Source organism: Spermophilus citellus (genome assembly GCF_964194105.1).
Source record: "Spermophilus citellus genome assembly, chromosome: 1".
Classification (NCBI taxonomy): domain Eukaryota; kingdom Metazoa; phylum Chordata; class Mammalia; order Rodentia; family Sciuridae; genus Spermophilus; species Spermophilus citellus.
The window spans coordinates 138,838,755-138,856,988 of NC_138182.1; the positions used below are offsets into that span (position 1 = coordinate 138,838,755).

The following is an 18,234-nucleotide window of genomic DNA, read 5'->3' on the forward strand; positions in this document are numbered from 1 at the left end:
GAGACATGGGTTCTACTGGTCACACTTTGAATTTCCTGTCTTTCTGTTTGAAACCTTAAATTAAAATCATGATAAAACCCTGTCTGAACATTTCCCTCAGAAGCTTCTAGTTCAAGTAATACTTCAATAACCATAAACCAAATGAAGAAACGTGAAGCATCAAATGGAGCCCCACTGCTAAGTTCTTAAAATTATATGGCACCGAGCTTCCTGTAGCTGAAGAAATTATCCTGAAGAATATTTACAGTTCCGTTATATCAGATCTCAGCTAGGCAAGAAATGCCATGTTAAGTGTTTATTATACACAGTTGAACCAGGTGGCATCATTCATCATTTTTCTCCTTCTATGTCTAGATTGTCTGTTTTAATATAGTTAACACACAAGACACAATTTTCTAATCTTATCAGGTAAAATGCTTCTTAGAAAGGCTATAAAAACAGACAACTCAAAATCACATATCTGAAATACACAAAAATAAAAACATCAACAATAAAATACAAACAAAATAAGCTAAATATGGAGGCATGAAACCTTTAGCACCATGTTTAAGACCACAGAGGGCAAGAGTGTTGACAGAAGTCTAAAGAGGCATATAAGTTCTTGAATGGGATCCCAAACATAGAACCCACTTTTTGAGTCCAAAACTTTTAAAAAGGGAACGCCTGAGAAATTCTCAACAGAAATATCCATGATTTATCAGAGATAGACAATTTGATATTATTCTTATTCTAAAAGCATTGGAAACATTATTTCTAAGGAAAAGACTGCTCACTTTGGGAGACCAGTTGGGAAATCAGTGCCATCCTCCAGGAACTAAATGATGTCTCAGTACTAAATGATGTCTCAGTAAGTTAAAAAGACATGCTATGGCCACAAGAAGGATCAATTTACTTACGGAGAGTAATTTGCTAGTGAGCAGTAAGCTCCCTCATATCTGCATAACAACCATCATGCGAAACAGTAAAAAGATTCAATGTGGCAGAACATTTGGAAAATGTCCACACGATGGCATCAGGTATAGAAATCCAGACCATAAAGTCTCAGCTTGGTCCTTTCTAGAAAAAAAAAAAAAAAAAAAAAAGGTGGGCACCTAAAAGTCTAGGGAAATTTTTATCTAGTGATGTAGTGCAGATTTTTATGATTTAAAGGTACTTTTATCTACTGCAAATCCCTCATCTTACTGATGGGAAACTGAGAACTCAAGTGTCACATATGACAATGGAAGTGAAGCCATGGGACATTTAATTCAGTTCTTTTCCCATTATACTTATCTCTCAGGTGCCTTTCAATCTTACATGCATCAGTTAATCAAGCTCAAGGAAAAATAACTGAGAAATATCAGATAGGAAAGTGCTGCATGTTTTGCAAAGATTTTGGCAATTCATGTTCTGATGTGCTTAATATAAAGGGAAAACCCCAGTCATCTTTTGGTAAAAATGTTATTTCCTCCAAGAAACAGCTCCTTTCCTGAGAGCTATTTTTGTAGGTACTGGGAAAGTTCACAGCTGACAGTTTTCATAGGCCCCATCTTTGTAGTTAGAGCTGGATTCTGCAGATCCTGTATCATCAGGTGGGATGAAATGATTGCTGTCTTGAGAATCTGTATCAATACTTTTGGTCTCTGACTGAAGGTGGACAGAAACCTGAACTGCTATCTCTTGACCTTGTTCATTCAGAGAGCCATCATCTGAATCTCCTCCTGGTGAACTGCTCCGCCCCATCTCTGAGTTAATGACATAGATGCCACCTTGAGCATCCAAGGCAGGTCTCTCTTTAATTCTTTCTCCCATGTCATCAGGGTCATCCACTCGTACAGCCTCAAACATCTCCTCGACAAAGGCCCGGCAGTTTAGAATAAGGGGTGGAAGAGGAACACTTCTTGCCAGTTCCTCAATGTAACGAGCAAACTCCATGGTCTTAAACTGAGTGACTTTGGCAAGTTCCAGAGTCTTGGCTGAGGTGATGATGGGGATGCGTTTTGCAATCTCAAAAGCCTTCTGAAGTTTCTCAGCCCCTTCAGTTCTGAAGAACTCATTGATGGCCTTCTCAGTCTTGCGGAGATGACTGCTCATCATGCACAGCCGTGTGACATTCAAGATGAGAGTGATTGTAAAGGCAATCAGGCACACAATCATGTAGTAGATACTCATGTCTCCCGAGGTGAAGATAACTCGGAGGGTGACAGAGTAGGAGGCACGAACCGGAGAGGAGACAAAGCATGTGTAGAGCCCACGGTCATCAAAGGCTATGTTGGTGATATTTAGGAAGTTATCAGAAACCAACCATTTTCCACCTGATAATCCAACAGAAATGAAAACAATTACAGCATAATAAATATTATTACTAAATAAGCCAACAATGTTCTACTTCTTCATGAAAGTACTTTAACTGTTAGATTTTTCTATTTGTTTAAACCATATAAAAAGGGCAGACTGTTATATCCAGAGCTAGAATTAGTGAATCTGGAACTTCAAAAAAAGAAACCAAGACACTAATAATTGCCATCATTTCCTTTTCACTGCTTGACATAAAATATCTTTGAGGCAGAGAGATGTGTCCAAATAATATTAAATGATTACTCTTTAAAAAGATGTTTATATATAAGGTGTGTCTATACTACAATCACTACTTATATGCTTTTATAAAAATTTATTTAGTTTTTAGTTGTAGGTGGACAGTATACCTTTATTTTATTTTTATATGGTGCTGTGGATCAAATCCAGTGCCTCATGCATGCTAAGCAAGTACTCTACCTCTGAGCCACAACCCCAGCCCTCTATGTTTTTTATGCTATCTATATTTTAGAAGGATATGCTCAGAAACATAAAACAATGGTTATTTCCAGGATAATGGGTTATAGATAATTTTTATTCTTATTCTTTTTTTCCCCCAGTATTGGGGATTAATCTCAAGGCCTCTCATATGCGAGGCAAGCATGCTACAAGTGAGCTATATTCTCATATATTTTTTTAAAATTCTGAGATAGGGTCTTGCCAAGTTGCCTAGGCTGGCTTCAAACTTGTGATCCTCCTGCCTCAGTTTCCTAAGTAGCTGGGATTACAGGTGTGTACCACCATGCCGAGCTACTTCCTTCTCTTTATTTAACTATGTTTGTTCAAGATAAAAAAGTTATATTTTTAAAAAAGCTTGGAAACTTAATGCATTTATTCAATTGCTAACTGGCTAATCTGGCATGCCTTGCACATGTTAACTTGCTTTCTTAGGAATGGCATGTCGATGATGACATCTTGATTTTCTGGCAAAAGGAACTGAAGCACAAGCCAAAAGATATATCTCACAAGTCAGGGTAAATGAGCAGCTTGGCAAAGAGAATCAAGCTGCCTTTAGAATGCCTATGCTTCTATTTTAAACCTACAATATGCTGCCTCTAGTCCGTGCATGAAGATATATCCCTTTAGGGAACACCTATGCAAAGTACAAAAATGCACAACAAAGCATATTGAGCATCTACACTGATTGCACATCTTTTAATAATGTGGCTTAACCAAGAAAGCCACTCAAAGATGAGATGTATGGACTAACCTGGATTGTGTGAGTTCCTCAATGACTACAGGTGGTGTCTTGGGGAGAATGGGTGTGTGTTAAATATCACCTGATTAACATTCAAAACTGCTTTCATCCCTGAGGTTATATGGTTCTTTATTAAAATAATGCACTAAAATAGTTGCAAATAAATTAGCAAGCACTCTGGATTGTGACCATTTTTATCATTAAAACTAATCTAAATTCTATGGCTATATTTATTTTTAGGAGTCATCACTTCACTAATGTAAAAGAGGAAAATATATAGCTAGAAACATAGCCATTATTCCAAAGCTTCTGTTCTATGAACTTGGAGCTATGAAAAGGACACCCTTTGAATCCAAGGTGTGATGAACTACACAGACTCCATTAATCAGCCAATGCACTACTACCACAAGCTAAACTCTTTAGCTCACTTGCTGATAATAGCTCAAGATTTATGAACCTTATACTAGACTGACATGCTCTTTAAACTCCTCTCACTTGAGATTCATAAAATTTAATACAATTTTCCAGAGCTGCTGCTGAAAGCATCAATGATAGATGTTAGTAGTCATCAAAGTAAAGGGAAAATAGGAAAATGAAACTGCCATTCCACTTGGCTGGTTTTGTCCTAACCTAAGGGTTTGTTTATGCAGTCAGTCTGTAACCATCACACTGAATAATTCAAATCTCAGATGTGTTTGTTCAGGATAGCTGGGAGGAGAAGAGTCTAGTTCAGTGGGTACAAACAGAATCCTAAATCACATTCAAAATACACATTGATTTAATAGATCTATATTTTTATTAAACTGATTAAAAATACTCTGTTCTTTCTAACAATTCAAACCCTTTAATTCCAGTTATTTAATTTGCAGAAGGGGTTAAAATGTTTAGTATATATATACTGCATATACTCTTCATCTATTTTTTTTTCTTTTTGGGTAGTGCTGGTTCACAAACAGCAAAATTAAGTAAAAACCTGTTAAAAAGTAGTAGATTTAAGTTGAATTATCATATGTTTGTGTGATTTTTAAGACTGAGAAACTCCTGCTTTCAAGTAAATAAGGTATAGAATAGGTTAAAAAAAATAAAGAGAGCGAGAGACAGAAAGAACTGGAAAAGCTTACAGATTTCCATAGTACCCTTCTAATGCTCAGAGGGGCTCCAAGTTTTATGCACAGATTTATATAGTAGGTCTCTAGTATCCATGAGTTCTATATTCCTGGATTCAACCAACTGCAAAGTGAAAATAGTTGGGGGAAAATTATATCTGTACTGAACATGTACAGATTTTTCTTGTCATTTAATAAACAACTACTTTATATAGCAATTGTACGAGTTATTACAAGTAATCTAGAAATGATTAAAGTATATGTGCAGGTTATATGCAAATACTAGGCCATTTTAGTTAAGGAATTTGACTTAGTTTAGGAATGAACATTCAGATTTTGGTACTTGAGGGGGTTCCTGGATACAATCTCCTGGGATACAAAGGGATGACTTAACTCATTAAAAAAAAAAAAAAAAAATCCTGGATTTCCTCTAACATTTACAGTAACTCATTCTGGAACAAGAAATTTTTGTTTTTGTAGGTCTAGCCAAAATCCTTCCTGATGTATTCACATGGGGCTACTAACAGTGGTTTATTCACAACGCAGTGTAGGCAACTGTACCCCTGTAGTTAAACAAATACTTTCTATACAGCTGTAAGAGCAATACTCATGTAGTCTATTGTTAGTGAAGAAGAAAACCAGCTCACCAAGAGGAAGAAAAATAGCTCACTACAATCATGTGAATACCTTTTAAATTTAACACTATGCTTCATGGTTTTCTTCTTTTGGTTTAATAATTATAATTACTTTTTTTTCTTTTTTTTTTTTTTTGGTACTGGGGATTGAACCCAGGGGTATTTTACCACTGAGCAACTTTGCCAGTCTTTTTCATTTTTTGAGACAGGGTCTTGTTATGGTGCTGAGCCTGGCTTCAAACTTGAGATCCTCTTACCTCAGCTTCCCAAATTGCTGGTATTACAGGTATGCACCACTGTCTCTGGCACTTTGCTCCTTTTGATAGGTTTATCACTTTAGGCTTTTCAAAAGTTGTAAGTTATTCACCCTTTCTCATCTTTTCTATTTCTTGCTAAATATGTCATGAAACCAGGAAGAATGGATAGGAAATGAGTAAACTTGATTAAATTACAGCTTGGTACAATTACCTCTGCCTCTGTCATCCAGTTGTTGTCCTTTTGAGTTGTACCAACGGACATCTTCATAGTGATCAACTGTGAGAAGACATTCAATTGAAATGCTAGTTCCCTCTTTGGCTATGATGACATTATCACCTGAGTGGGAACCTGCTGCAAGTTCAAAACTTGGAAGAAATGATGCATTGTAAGAACTCTGATTTGCTCCCAGTGGGGCCATTTGGTTGAAGTCCACATCTTCCACAACAAGAGCAGCTGGCACAATAATAATCACCACTAAAGTGAATAAGCAACTATGTGGCTTCATGGCAAAATGAAAGAAAACCTTGTTTAGACTCGGAAAACTCAAAAGCTGCTATGCTATAATAAGAGCACAGTGGGTGATTTACTGCTTGGTAGAAAAGTTTTCCAAAAAAGTGGTAGATCCCAGTATATTTTGAAATCTTCAAGATTAAAGAGAGGTGAGTGGAGACCAACCTAAAAGAAAGACAAATATAAAGTTTAACCAACTGAGACTCATAATGGGGTAAAGCTCAGTATGTTCCAGAAATGAACAGACATGAAATTGATTAAAATAATTGGTGCTGACATCAGGGAGTGATTAGAGAGAAAATCGTCTAAAAATCTCACTGGTAAAAAATGCACTGAATTGGGAAAGAGCAGACCTAGACTCCGGTCCTAACTTTGCTTATTAACAAGCTGTATGACCTTGGCAAGTAGCATTCTCTCTGGGATTCTGTTTTCTCATCTGTCAAATGAGGGAGTGGATGAGATAATCTCTAAGGACTCTTCCAGTTCTGAAATGCCATGATTCTATTTTACTCTGACAAATTCTGTGCAACAGGGAGCCAATGAAAGCTAAAATATTTAGCTTAACGATCTTTTATTTCAACCTGCACCATTACCATCTGTTGTTATATCAATAATGTAAATCAAATGGTACATCATAATCATAACCACGGAGCTCCAAATTTGTGTAATTCAAGTACATACATATATTACATATAAATAATGCAGGAATATGTGTGCTAGTTTTTTGGTCTTCCTATTAGAAAGAAACTGTATTAACTGCATTATATATAAATAGAGATACTGATTTCTGAGGCTATAGAACCTCCCTCTTGGGCAAAGATGCTAGACAAAAGAATTTTCCTTTAATAGTTTCTTCAGTATTAAGAGACAAAATACAGTATATTAAGTAGTTTGTAAGAATATCAAATTTATAGCTCTAACTCTAGTAAAATTAGATAAGGGGAGAACTGACATTTTAAATGTGTAGTTGGTGGAAATGCAAATAAAAAACTCCAGAGGAAAAATATTAGACAGATTTAAAAGAAGAATAAAATATCATGAATAAAAAGCAAAACAAAAACCTAGCTTAAGAGTTTTAGTGTTTATGATCATCTTCCTAATTTGATTTCCCTTTTAAATCACAGACTCTCAAAGAAAAATTTCAATTTATACTTCTATAAAATACAGATGAAATGCCTAGCTTTATTTCTCATAAAGGCCCAAGATAATTAGTTTTAGAAATGACATTTACTCTCCTTTATACTCACATGAAGGCTGCTTGATCACAGAACATAAAAAGCAATGGATCATTGTATTTTGCCATTAAGCTCCTCAAAGTCTAAATTACAGGAAGTAGTAAATGACATTTAATTTTTTATAAGCCCTTGAAAAACTGATTGAATAATAATTATAAATAATATTCTAAATCTTTAAAATTTAAGGATAGACTATTTAGAATAAAAAACTTCAGACTTTGGCTCTACACAATAGATGAAACACATGTGTTGATTTCCACTTCATTTTAAAAACCCCACTAAAATGACAATGAAGGAAACAAAAGACTTGGGCATTGGATGGAACCTAGTAAATGATTTTATCTAATCTATAAACTTCATAGTGGCTTGCTCCTTAAGATTTTGAAGGAAACAAAAGACTTGGGCATTGGATGGAACCTAGTAAATGATTTTATCTAATCTATAAACTTCATAGTGACTTGCTCCTTAAGATTATGCTGGAAGTTAGGAGGAGAATCCAGATGAGAACCTGGTCTTTTCTTTTTAGGAAGGGGAGATAGGCAGAAACAATGGAAATAACATTTCTTGACTGATGGCAGTGAGTCAGGCACTGTGCTAGGGACATGACAAGTAAGCTCCAAGTTCTTTCTCATCACAAAATATACAACTACTGATGGGCATGATTTTGCCCTTTATTCTAGAGTAGTGATTCTCAATAGCACTAGGCTATGTGAATATGCTGAAATATGCTATAGGCCTTCCCAAGACTTTGGTAAGAAGTTCCTGTGGCTTCATTTAAGACAGGATTTTAAAAAATTCATTTGTTCCTTCTACTGCCATGATTTTTTAAAATCTTGTTTTTGCTACATTTGGGTGGGCACCAAGTTATTACTAATTATGCCTTTCCTTTAAAGCAACTCATTATTTTATTATCATATATTTATTTTTAAAAGGAAATTCTCTATCACTTTTGTGGATAACTCTACAAATAAGCACAAGGAAAGCAAAGCAGTGTTATCAGCCTCCAAAGATACTTTCTGAGTTAGAGGCCTACCCTCTTTGTTGGGAACCCCAAACCCAAACCAAACAGATCAAAAATTCTAATACCATCTCATTCCTTATCCTGCCGTCTTCTCCCTCCCTACTTTTCCCTATCACTGAGTTTTAGATTAGAGGAATATTAGTAACGTCTGGTGAGCACTCTCTTATCCTACAGACATCATCTCTGCCTTCGCAAAGCTCAGAAGTAGCTATAGACACTAACTAAATATATACAAAGTATGCTTAAGGCTACCCAAGGGATAATATAGGATGCTACAAGAGGACCTAACATGAAGGGAAACCTCATTACAGGAGGCCTCCCTGGGAAAGTGAGTTGCACAACAGGACCTGAGGAATAAAGAGAAATCAAGATTGGACGTGCTCCAGATTAAGGGCCAGGGCACTGGGGAAAAAGCAGAGGGGTCACTACAAGTTGTAGTGGTGATAGGCAAATCTTATTACCCACCTTTCAGATGGCCAGAGAATGCTGCATTTGGTGTCTGATTCTGGAAGGGAACATACTGGGCTAATGGTGAAGGAAGAGATGGATTTTGGGAACTATAGTGACTAACATGAGTAAAGGAGCTACTTGTTTGCAATGAAGAGGTCAAAGAACTGAGTGTTCAGGAGTGGGGTGGCTCATTGTAGTTATGGTAATACGCCCCTACAATCAAGGCAGCTAGTGTGGAAGAAACTGGAAGTAAAGGAAATAGGCTCATTCTCCTTGCTGTAAGATTCAGGAGCACCGGGAGGATGAACAGCTTCCTTCTGGGCAAGCAGTGTCCTCACAAACAGAATGCTTGCCACAGAATTTATGCTGCACAGAACCTCTTCAGGTAGGTTTCCTGAGCCTCCTTTGAAGGCTGGCTGTTCTTTCCACATGGAGTCATACCACCCCCTTACCCCTGGAGCATGCCACATCCACAGTACTCATCCAATGCTAGTAATGCTGCTCTGTACTGCTAGATGGTTTACCCATCTCACCCACAAGCCCCTTAAACACAGGGACTATGTATTTTTTTTTACTACTACATGTCATAATGAACACATGTCAATAGACATTTATTGATGAAGATTAGTTTAAATTTGATAAAGTGTGTGATAGATCTTCATAAATTGAGTAATGTTGTATAACAGGGATCATAACTATTCAAACTGACATGTTTTACTAGCCCCTATTATATTCCCTGAGACAAAAAAACAGACAACAACTTCAAAGGACCTTAAAGGTGCCTACCTGAAGGTATTCTTCAAACTGACTCCCAACCCCTAAAGCCTTCATTTATTATCTCATCCCAGAAGATAAGATTATGCTGGGAATAAAAGATCACCAAGTTCAGAGTTTACAAACTAAAATGAATATCACAGTTACCTAGAGAGCTTGTTAAAAACAGAGAATCCTGGATCTCACTCCAGACCTAGTGGGTAACAACCTCTGGGTTTGGGCCTTAGAATTTATGGTTTTCAATTAGCTCCCTGGGTAATTCTGAAGCAGTGGGTCCATAGACTGGCATGGCATCGAGGCCACTAATAATATTTCCTCACTTTCTGCACAACAACCCTGACAAATGGTGCTCCAGATGGTTTGAACATGCCTAGTAAGATAGAATTAATCAGTCACACTTTATTTTGAATTTAGATTACCCTGGAACAGTGCAAAACTCAAACTCTCTGATAAAGGCAGGGTAGCACAGAGGTCCAGACTAGATTCTGAGGCCAGATTTTCTGGATTTGAATCCTGGCTCTCACTCTAACTGGCTTTGTAACTTTAATAAATGTTTAATCCCTGTACCTCAGTCCCCCCATCTTCTAGTGGGAAAAATGGTAGTACTTTTCATAGGATTTTCACAGGACATTATGAAATCTAAATGAAAGAGTTTATATGTAAGTCTAGCAGTAATAATCCCTGAATACATGCTAGTTATTATTACTGATGTTTTTTTTTCAGATATTGTGCTAAAATATATGCCTGATTTTTTACTTAGCATACCATGCAACCACTGAAATATCTTGTGTGTGTGGCTGTGGGGGTTGGGGGTTACCATCATGCAATTTCAATTTTTAACTTAAAACTTCACATTTTTCCTTTTCTCATTGCAAATAAATATTCTGCAATAACATGGCTCAAACAAGTATTGCAAACTGAGCTTGAGTCTCAACCACAATGTTAGATTAAGTTTTATGTGTTCTGAATTTGAGGTGGAGAACTTTCCTTGTGGTCTACCCAGCCTATGGTTTCCTTTTGTGAGCCCTGCTTCTCTCTTCGTGGGCCCAGGAGGAAGTCCATCCAAGCTCATCAGAATCTTTGTTCTTGAAATTTAGAACTGAGACATTTGTGGGTTAGGGTCATTTGAGAAAGGAAGGCATACAAGGGGCTAAAGCAGGTACATGGGGACCACATACAAGGAGAAGCCTAGGGATAGGACACTAGGGATAGTGCTACTAGAAGGGAGGCGAGACAGGGGCTGAGGGAGAGAGAGGGGAAAGGGTTGCAGGGAAGAGTGATTTACACACGCTGTGCTGGCTCCTGACAGAATTCAACTTCCTGGCTCCAGTAACTTCCTTTCCTTTTTTTTTTTTTAAGAAATAAACATCTTTATTCAATTTTCTTAAAAAAATATACCCTGCAAAAATGAAGATTGAGTATACAAACAAGGAAGCAAATGGGGACATGCATTAACTTCAGCAAAATTAACTGAAAAAGTAACTGTGTATGTGGCTACCAGGCAGTCCTTATCATGATCTCTAACTTCTCTTCACACACCGGGGTTGGGCAGGTGAATGGCCTATGTGACCAACATTGGCTGTTCTTGTTTAATACAGACCCAGCCATTTGTCTCTACCAGAAGTGCCAAGAAACCTACAAGATTGGGTCTAGAAAAATCTTATAAAACACCCTGAAAGTGTTCTTAGGCTAAAGGTGGTAGAAGCAGCCTGGTATGCTGATTTCACGCCAACAGAAGAAAGGTCTGATGATAGCCTTATATGTCCAGTCAATACTGGGCACCTCAGACGGACACCATGGACATGAACAAACAGAACTTCTGCTGTTAACTTCACCCATAGACAGTTAAGAAGCCATTGAGCAGTTGGGAGAGAAAACACTGGTAAAGGTGTGTGTCCAAGGTGACAGAAGCAAAAAGGAAAGTAGAAACAAACCATCCTTGGGATCTGGATACCTTTGGCTTATTTTCTCACACTAAATTTCTTTTTTACTTAAGCCAGCTTAAATAGGTTTCTACTATTTGCAACAAAAACTCCATCAACTACAATCATATTTTCCTCCTCCCCACAGCAGTGCTGATAAAGCTGAACAACTATGACCATTCTGCTAATTCCAGCTTGACTTTAAAATAATCAGTTAAATCAGGGACCCATAATGTGCATGATTAAGTATTAGGTGCCACAAGGATGCTCAGGAATTTACAAACTAGCTTGGGAGGTAAGGGCAGAAATAACTAACTAGATACAAGATAGTGTGAGAAGTCCTGAAGAGAAGCGTAATTGTGCTGCAACTATAAAAGAGAAAGGAGGAAATTTTTGAATTTTAGGAATGAAATCCACTGTTAAGTTTGGAACTTCCATATAATATATATATATTTATATATTTCCATATACATACATATACATATGTGTGTATAAAATATATATCATGCCTTCTATCCTCAATGCAGGAACTGACATTTGAAGCTGAAGAATAAAGAGTTCAAAAAGGAAAATTAAGGGTCATCTTCCTATTAATAATAAAAAAGGGTTATATTGTGCTCCTGGATGAAGTTACTAGGTAGAATTCTATATTACCTTTCCTCAGCATTAATAAGAATGTAACAGATAAGTATGACACTCAAGCTAAATACAACTTCTTTTTCATCTTTTTGGTATGTAAAATGTTAAGCTTTGCCAGGATCATGAATAATCACAAATGTAGATGAGTTTACCCTAGAAAACCATTCTGAAAATGGACTATATTATTTTAAAAAAGAGAGAAAGAAAAGAGCCTGTAGCTGTCATCCCTAACAGATTGCCTTGTTGCTGTTTCTGCCAACTTCTGAGAGAAGAAATATTTCCATTCAGTTCCAATTTTCAACATAAGTAAATAAGGAAGTAATGTGGCTGATTTCCGTTCTAGTGGCTCAATACTAGGTTGGCTGAGGAAACTGTTGTTTGCAGAAATAGTTCTAGGATAACTCAAAAGGGGAAAAATACCAGCACCCAGATGGTATTGTTTTTTGCTCCAATTATACTGGGATATTAATGCTTCATTCCCCATAGTTAAATGTGTTCCAGGCTGTATTTACAGTGTATCCACTCTTCTCTGCCAGCACTGTTACACTTGGAGAATGAAGGAGTTCCTACAAACTAGTACACAAATTGACAAAGTGGCATTTTGAATTGGCAAGGAAGAAAAAGAACAAATGATGAGCAGATTGTTAGCACTACTCTATCCTTTGCAAAAAACAAACACAAAGTTGTTTTGCTTATACTTAAGCATTGTTATAGAGATCCGTAACATTTAAAGGTAGTAGTATTAAAACAGAAACGGGCCATTTTGAGGTCCATTTACTTACACATTTCTAATTAAAATAGCCCTTACACTTCTAGTAGTTTCTTTGAGCCATAACACACCTCATAACTGGCCATTTCGGCAGTTTCAGCTCAGACCTCCACATATTTTCTGGCAGACTAAGAAACATCTTCTGTATTGACTGTATTCTGTATTGATTACATTACTTAGAGTTTTGCTTTAAACCCAGGATTATGTCAGTAATATCTAACATAATTTGTATCCTGACAAAAACATTTGTTGAATATGCTCCTATAGGCAAATGACAAAAATATGGAGAGGCAGGCTGAGGATCTCTCTGCTCCAACTTTTTTTCTCTATAGTCTGAAACATCCTTCAGTATCTTAAGTTCAGTGTATCTTAGCCTCAGATCCATTTTTCCAATATATACATAGCTTCAATGATAGCACATAATTCTTTCAATTTTTTTAATACCAAAATTATAGGAACAAGACTCAGTGGTTATGAGAACAGGTCTCAAGAGTACCTGATTCTACCTCTGGGTGAAGCTGTGGGTTTGAAAGGCCTTAATTTTTCACAGCTGCTGACTAAGGTTATTATAGGGTAGTTATACAGACTAGATGAATGGATGTGAGTAAATTATAAATACGTGTCATAATTCCGCTTCCTAGATGTTTTTCAATTAAGTCTTTTTGTCCTTGCCCTAGGTCAGCGTCCTTTCATCTCATCTGGGTACCACACTATCCTTTTAATTTCTAAATGGATCTCCATAAGTCCAATCTTATCCATCTGATATAGTAAAATACTGCCTTTCTCAGAATTGGTTCTAAAGACAAATCCAAGCAAGTCCAGACAATTTCAAAATCTATTAGTGATTTTTCCCTTGGTACATGAGATAAACTAAAAATTCCAGACTGGCATCCATAATTCTCAGAAACAGATTCAGGTGGCACATCAGAAGTGATGGGAAGGAGCCCAACAGTGTATATATGAGCAAAAGTGTTCACTGAATTAATAAAGTGATTTAGAAATTAAGTAGGGACTTTAGTTATACCTCCATCACTAATCAGCTCTGATGTTCTCTTGTGACCTAAGTTTCCACATCTGGAGGCTGATTATTATTCTTTCTTTGCTCATGTCCTATAATTTTTCCAGCTTTCTTGTCTGGGCACAAAGTCACAACTATGTTTGGTCTAGTCTCTAAATAATTTTTCATATTAAGTTTTGCTTCTAGTTATTCCTATTGCTTAAAAACTTTCTGTCCTTCCCCACTGATATCTTCATGTGAAAATTCTACTCTTCCTAACCATATCTAATTTCATCTTACTCAGGAAGCCTCTCACCTAAACTCTTACTTCACCCTCTTTATTTTGGATAAACTTCTTTTGCTGTCAATTTCCTAGAACATTGAGAGTACTCTATTGTACGACTTACTGCAGTTTCCTTTCTTTAAGAGTTATTTTTTCTGTTCAAAAGACTATAAGTCTGACACCTTTCCCAGTTTTTAGTAGAGGACCATTGCCTGTGTCGAGTGCTCAATATTTTGAGTTCGGATACTCAGCAACTCTACTGTCAGAAATGTGTCTGCTGCAAATTTCTTACTAACATCCCAGAGTTTCAGGCTCTGGAATGTTAATAAAGAAATTTGAAGGCAAGGAAACACAGCTTTTTTAAAAAAAAAGTTCAGTAGGCAGAACACTCTAGATAGAGTTTGACTTATAATTGGTTTCTCAAACTGCAACTTTTAGATCTGTTACATCAAATTAATTTGTGGTGCTTGCTACAGATGTGAATTCTTGGCTCTACTCAGACTTACTACCTTGACTTCTCTAGGGGGAAGGATCTGGACATCCCTATGTATGTATGTATCTATCTATATTTATATTTTCATACTGAGGATTGAACCCAGGGCTGCTTAACCACTGAGCAACACTGCCAGCCCTTTTATTTTGGGACAGGATCTCGCTAAGTTGCTTAGGGGCTTGCTGCATTGCTGAGGCTGGTCTCAAACTTCAAAACTCCTGCCTCAGCCTCCTGAGAAGCTGTGTTTACTAGCAACATCCAGATTGGACATCTGCATTTTTAATGTGTATATAGTTTTAGTCAATCTTATATTTGATTGTCCTATGTTTCTTATGACATCCTATATTTTTTATGACAATATCATAATTTAACAATTCTCGAAGTGTTGTGTAGGGACTCTTGGGTGTCTTTGGGGCTTTTTTTTTTCTTTTTGATGGGGGGCATTGAACTCATGGGTGCTTAACTACTGAGCCACATCCTAAACCATTTTTAAAAAATTTTTAAAATTCTGAGACAAGGTCTTGCTAAGTTGCTTAGCGCCTTGCTAAATTTGAGGCTGGCCTCAAACTTATGATCCTCCTGTGTGTGCCACCATGACTGGCTGGCTGTTCCTGGATCTTTGTCAAAACTGTATTTGTAGTAGTATTAGGACATTTGCCTTTTTCACTTTCATTCTCACTACATGATGTGATTTTCCAGAGGCTTTGTGATGAGTGATACTCTGAGAGAATGCAGAAGAAATGAGAATCTAGCTATCTCCTACTAAGACAGACATTAAAGAAATTTGTAAAAATGTAAAACATAATCATTCTCAATATTTTTATTTGTTTTGGAAAATATTCTTTATAAAAATGCTAATTATATTATTATGTAATGAATTCATTATTTTAAAAGGAAACAGATTCTTTAAAAGTTTTGATTTCTAAAATGGTAAATATTGATAGCTGTAATTCACACACACACACAAACAACTCTTTGAAGTTCCCCGTATGTTTTAAAAGTGTAAAAGGATTCTAATGCTAAAACGTTTGATAACTGCAGTTATAAGTGACAGGAACACTTAAAAAAGTTTTTTTTTTTTTTTAGTTGTAGTTGGACACAACTACAACTTTATTTATTTTCATGTGGTCCTGAGGATGGAACCCAGTGCTTCACAAATGCTAGGTGAGCCCTCTACTGATGAGCCACAGCCCACCCCGACATTTTTTTTAACTACTAATTCTCAATTTATTAAAAAGGGTTCTACATCTTTGCAACCAGAGCCAGATTAATACTCATATTTTAAAGATAAGATCAGTACACTTAAGCCACTTATCAAGATAAGGTAATCCCAATTTTATTCACTTTCCATTGTGACAGAAAAAAATCAGAGGAAACGTTCCATTTTATATATATATATATATATATATATATATATATATATGATATTTATTTGTTTTCCAATTTGGAGTAGGAATTTTTAACACGTTCCAGATGATACTGATGCACCTAAATTTAAAGAACCATCATCCAGAAGCAAAGGAAAATATCTGAAGGACTTAAAAGGAGCAATTATTATATCTGGACATTAAGATAATCCTGAAGGCACTAAAGTGTAGTTGGAAGACCTGGATTTTTTTTTTTTTTAATTTGTTTTATTGTTGTAGATGGACAGCATGCCTTTATTTTATTTATTTACTTTTTTATGTGGTGCTGAGGATAGAACCCAGTGCCTCACACATGCTAGGCAAGTGTTCTGCCACTGAGCTCCAGCTCCAGCCCAAGACCTTAAAAGCCGAGTCCCTGCCTGGTGCCCAATTTTCCACATCTTTATAATAAAATGTTTTTAATGCATTTCTAGTTCTGCCAATCAACCAGGGTTTCATGCATTCCCACTGCTCAAGGGCAAATGAAGAGCTGCATCTTTCTGATGAGGTCGAGAACATAAATCAGAGCATGTCACTCTTCTGCTTAGAAACCTTCAATCCTTTTCCATTGAATTCCACATAGAAGTGAAACTCTTACCCTGGCTCATAGGCCTCACAAGAATTGGTTCCTAAATCCTTGACCTCATCTCCCTCCCTCCTCATCTTGCCCGTTTTGCTCCAGTCTGTGGCCTTTTTTCCTCTTCCTTGACTTGGCTAGGTTTGTTCCAACTAAATGACCCCTGTACCTACTCTTCCCTCTGCTTGGAATGCTCTACCCTAGACCTTCATTTGGCTTATTGCTCCCTTCGTTCCATTCCATCGCCCTGTCTAAATTTCTTTAAAGCAATTACTACCATCTTAGATGCCCCTGTTTGTTGACTTGCGTGTGCTCTGTTTCTCCCACCAAAATGTCAGCGATTTGACAGCGGGGCTTTTGCTATTTACTAGTGTGTCCCGGGCGCCAGGACACTGCAGGCAGGTATTTGGCGCTCAGTAAATATTTTCGGTGGCCGAACTCATGCACCCAGGCCAGACCTTCAAAGAAGGGCGGGCGTCCCAGACTCCTTCACATCTGACCCCGAAGCACCTGCAACCACTCATTCCTCGGCGACCCTAGCACCTCCCTCGAAGTCACCCAGTCGGACCCCTCACTCACCGAACCCGAACGAAGCGCCTTCCGCCTGAGCGGATGCTTGATCCGGAAGTGTTCTTAAGCAGGCGAACCCGCCTCCGAGCCGAGGGAGTACTTCCGGGCAGTAGGAGCGGCGAGTCAGCGGCGGTGGCTCCGGTGAGGGTGGCGACGGGCTGGGCGCGGGGCTTTCCGGGTTGAGGCAGGCAGCGTCGGGTCCCGGGCTTGGTCTCCCCCGGAGGTCGCTGGGGCTGGTGAGGAGGCGGCCCGAGGGCGGGCGGCGGACGCCTCACGGCGGGGTGCGGGGGCCGCCGGAATGGCTTTGGTTAGCGAAGCGCAGCGTTAGTGCGAGCGACTCTCGTCAGCGTCGGAGAACTTGGGAGCGTGTGTTTACAGCACGTCTCCGGTTTGGGACGTGCAGTTGGATGTGGGAAGAAGGGAGAAAGCTTGTCTGCCCATCCAGAGCAGCCACATTCATAACCATAATAAGGTTGCAAACTGCCGCCTCCGCCGCCAATAGTGACCGCAGCTGTTAACCTGCGAGCCCTTCGGTGACATCGCTGTTGCAGGCCCCTCCCCTGCGTGGTGGAGACTTTAGAGGAGCCGCGTTTGACCGGCGAGGAAACGGAGATGCAGAGAAACAAAGTTACTTCTGGGCAGGGTTAGAAGAAAGTTGAACTCCGGAGCCAGGCTCTTAGCTCTTAGCTTTGGCGCTCTCCATGTGGGTAGTGGAGGCGGGGACAGCATATACATGCGTGTGTGCAGTTCTTAAAATTGTGGATCAACTCTCTAGTTGGGAATCATTCTCTTACAATTTTGAAAATAACACTCTTGTCATAGAAAACCTGGAAAAACTAGAAAAAACATTAAATAGTGTAATTTCATGGACCTACTATTTATTCGTGTGTGTGTGTGTGTGTGTGTGTGTGTGTGTGCGCGCGCGCGCGCGTGCGCGCTGCTGCTAGATTATGAATCTATTGAGAACCAGGATGGCACAGCCGTGTAATAATGACAGTAATAATATAAACAAACATCACAAAACCATTCCTTTTTGGCCTCGCCTAAATGTCTGGGA

The 18,234-nt window shown here is 38.1% G+C and overlaps 2 protein-coding genes across 3 annotated transcripts in view; one reads left to right on the top strand and one right to left on the bottom strand.

The window, feature by feature from the left end:
* Window positions 1-1,066: 1,066 nt before the first annotated feature.
* MFAP3 (microfibril associated protein 3) lies at window positions 1,067-17,232 on the bottom strand. Of its 2 annotated transcripts, none has more exons than XM_081283363.1 (3): window positions 17,187-17,232; window positions 5,742-6,206; window positions 1,067-2,294 (listed from the first exon to the last, which is right to left on the bottom strand). In XM_081283363.1, the coding sequence occupies exons 2-3, from the start codon at window positions 6,034-6,036 to the stop codon at window positions 1,501-1,503; spliced, it is 1,089 nt and encodes a 362-aa protein (XP_081139489.1). In that variant the 5' UTR covers window positions 6,037-6,206; window positions 17,187-17,232; the 3' UTR covers window positions 1,067-1,500. The 2 variants fall into 2 exon arrangements, with proteins under 2 accessions (XP_081139489.1, XP_081139490.1); XM_081283364.1 differs by lacking the exon at window positions 17,187-17,232 and adding an exon at window positions 4,654-4,762 and having other exon boundaries at window positions 5,742-5,879.
* Window positions 17,222-18,234, top strand: part of FAM114A2 (family with sequence similarity 114 member A2) — a 32,105-nt gene continuing 31,092 nt past the window's right edge. The window contains exon 1 of the mRNA XM_081283350.1: window positions 17,222-17,318. The gene's annotated coding sequence lies outside the window, so the exon portion shown is untranslated. The remainder of the gene's footprint in view (window positions 17,319-18,234) is intronic.

Bases quoted from the DNA above. Each gene is read 5' to 3' on its own strand.
- MFAP3 (XM_081283363.1), bottom strand. From the start codon at position 6,036: ATGAAGCCACATAGTTGCTTATTCACTTTAGTGGTGATTATTATTGTG. The intron at 2,295-5,741 runs GTAATTGTACCA...TTGGATTATCAG, and splicing joins ACTGGATGACAGAGGCAGAG to GTGGAAAATGGTTGGTTTCT.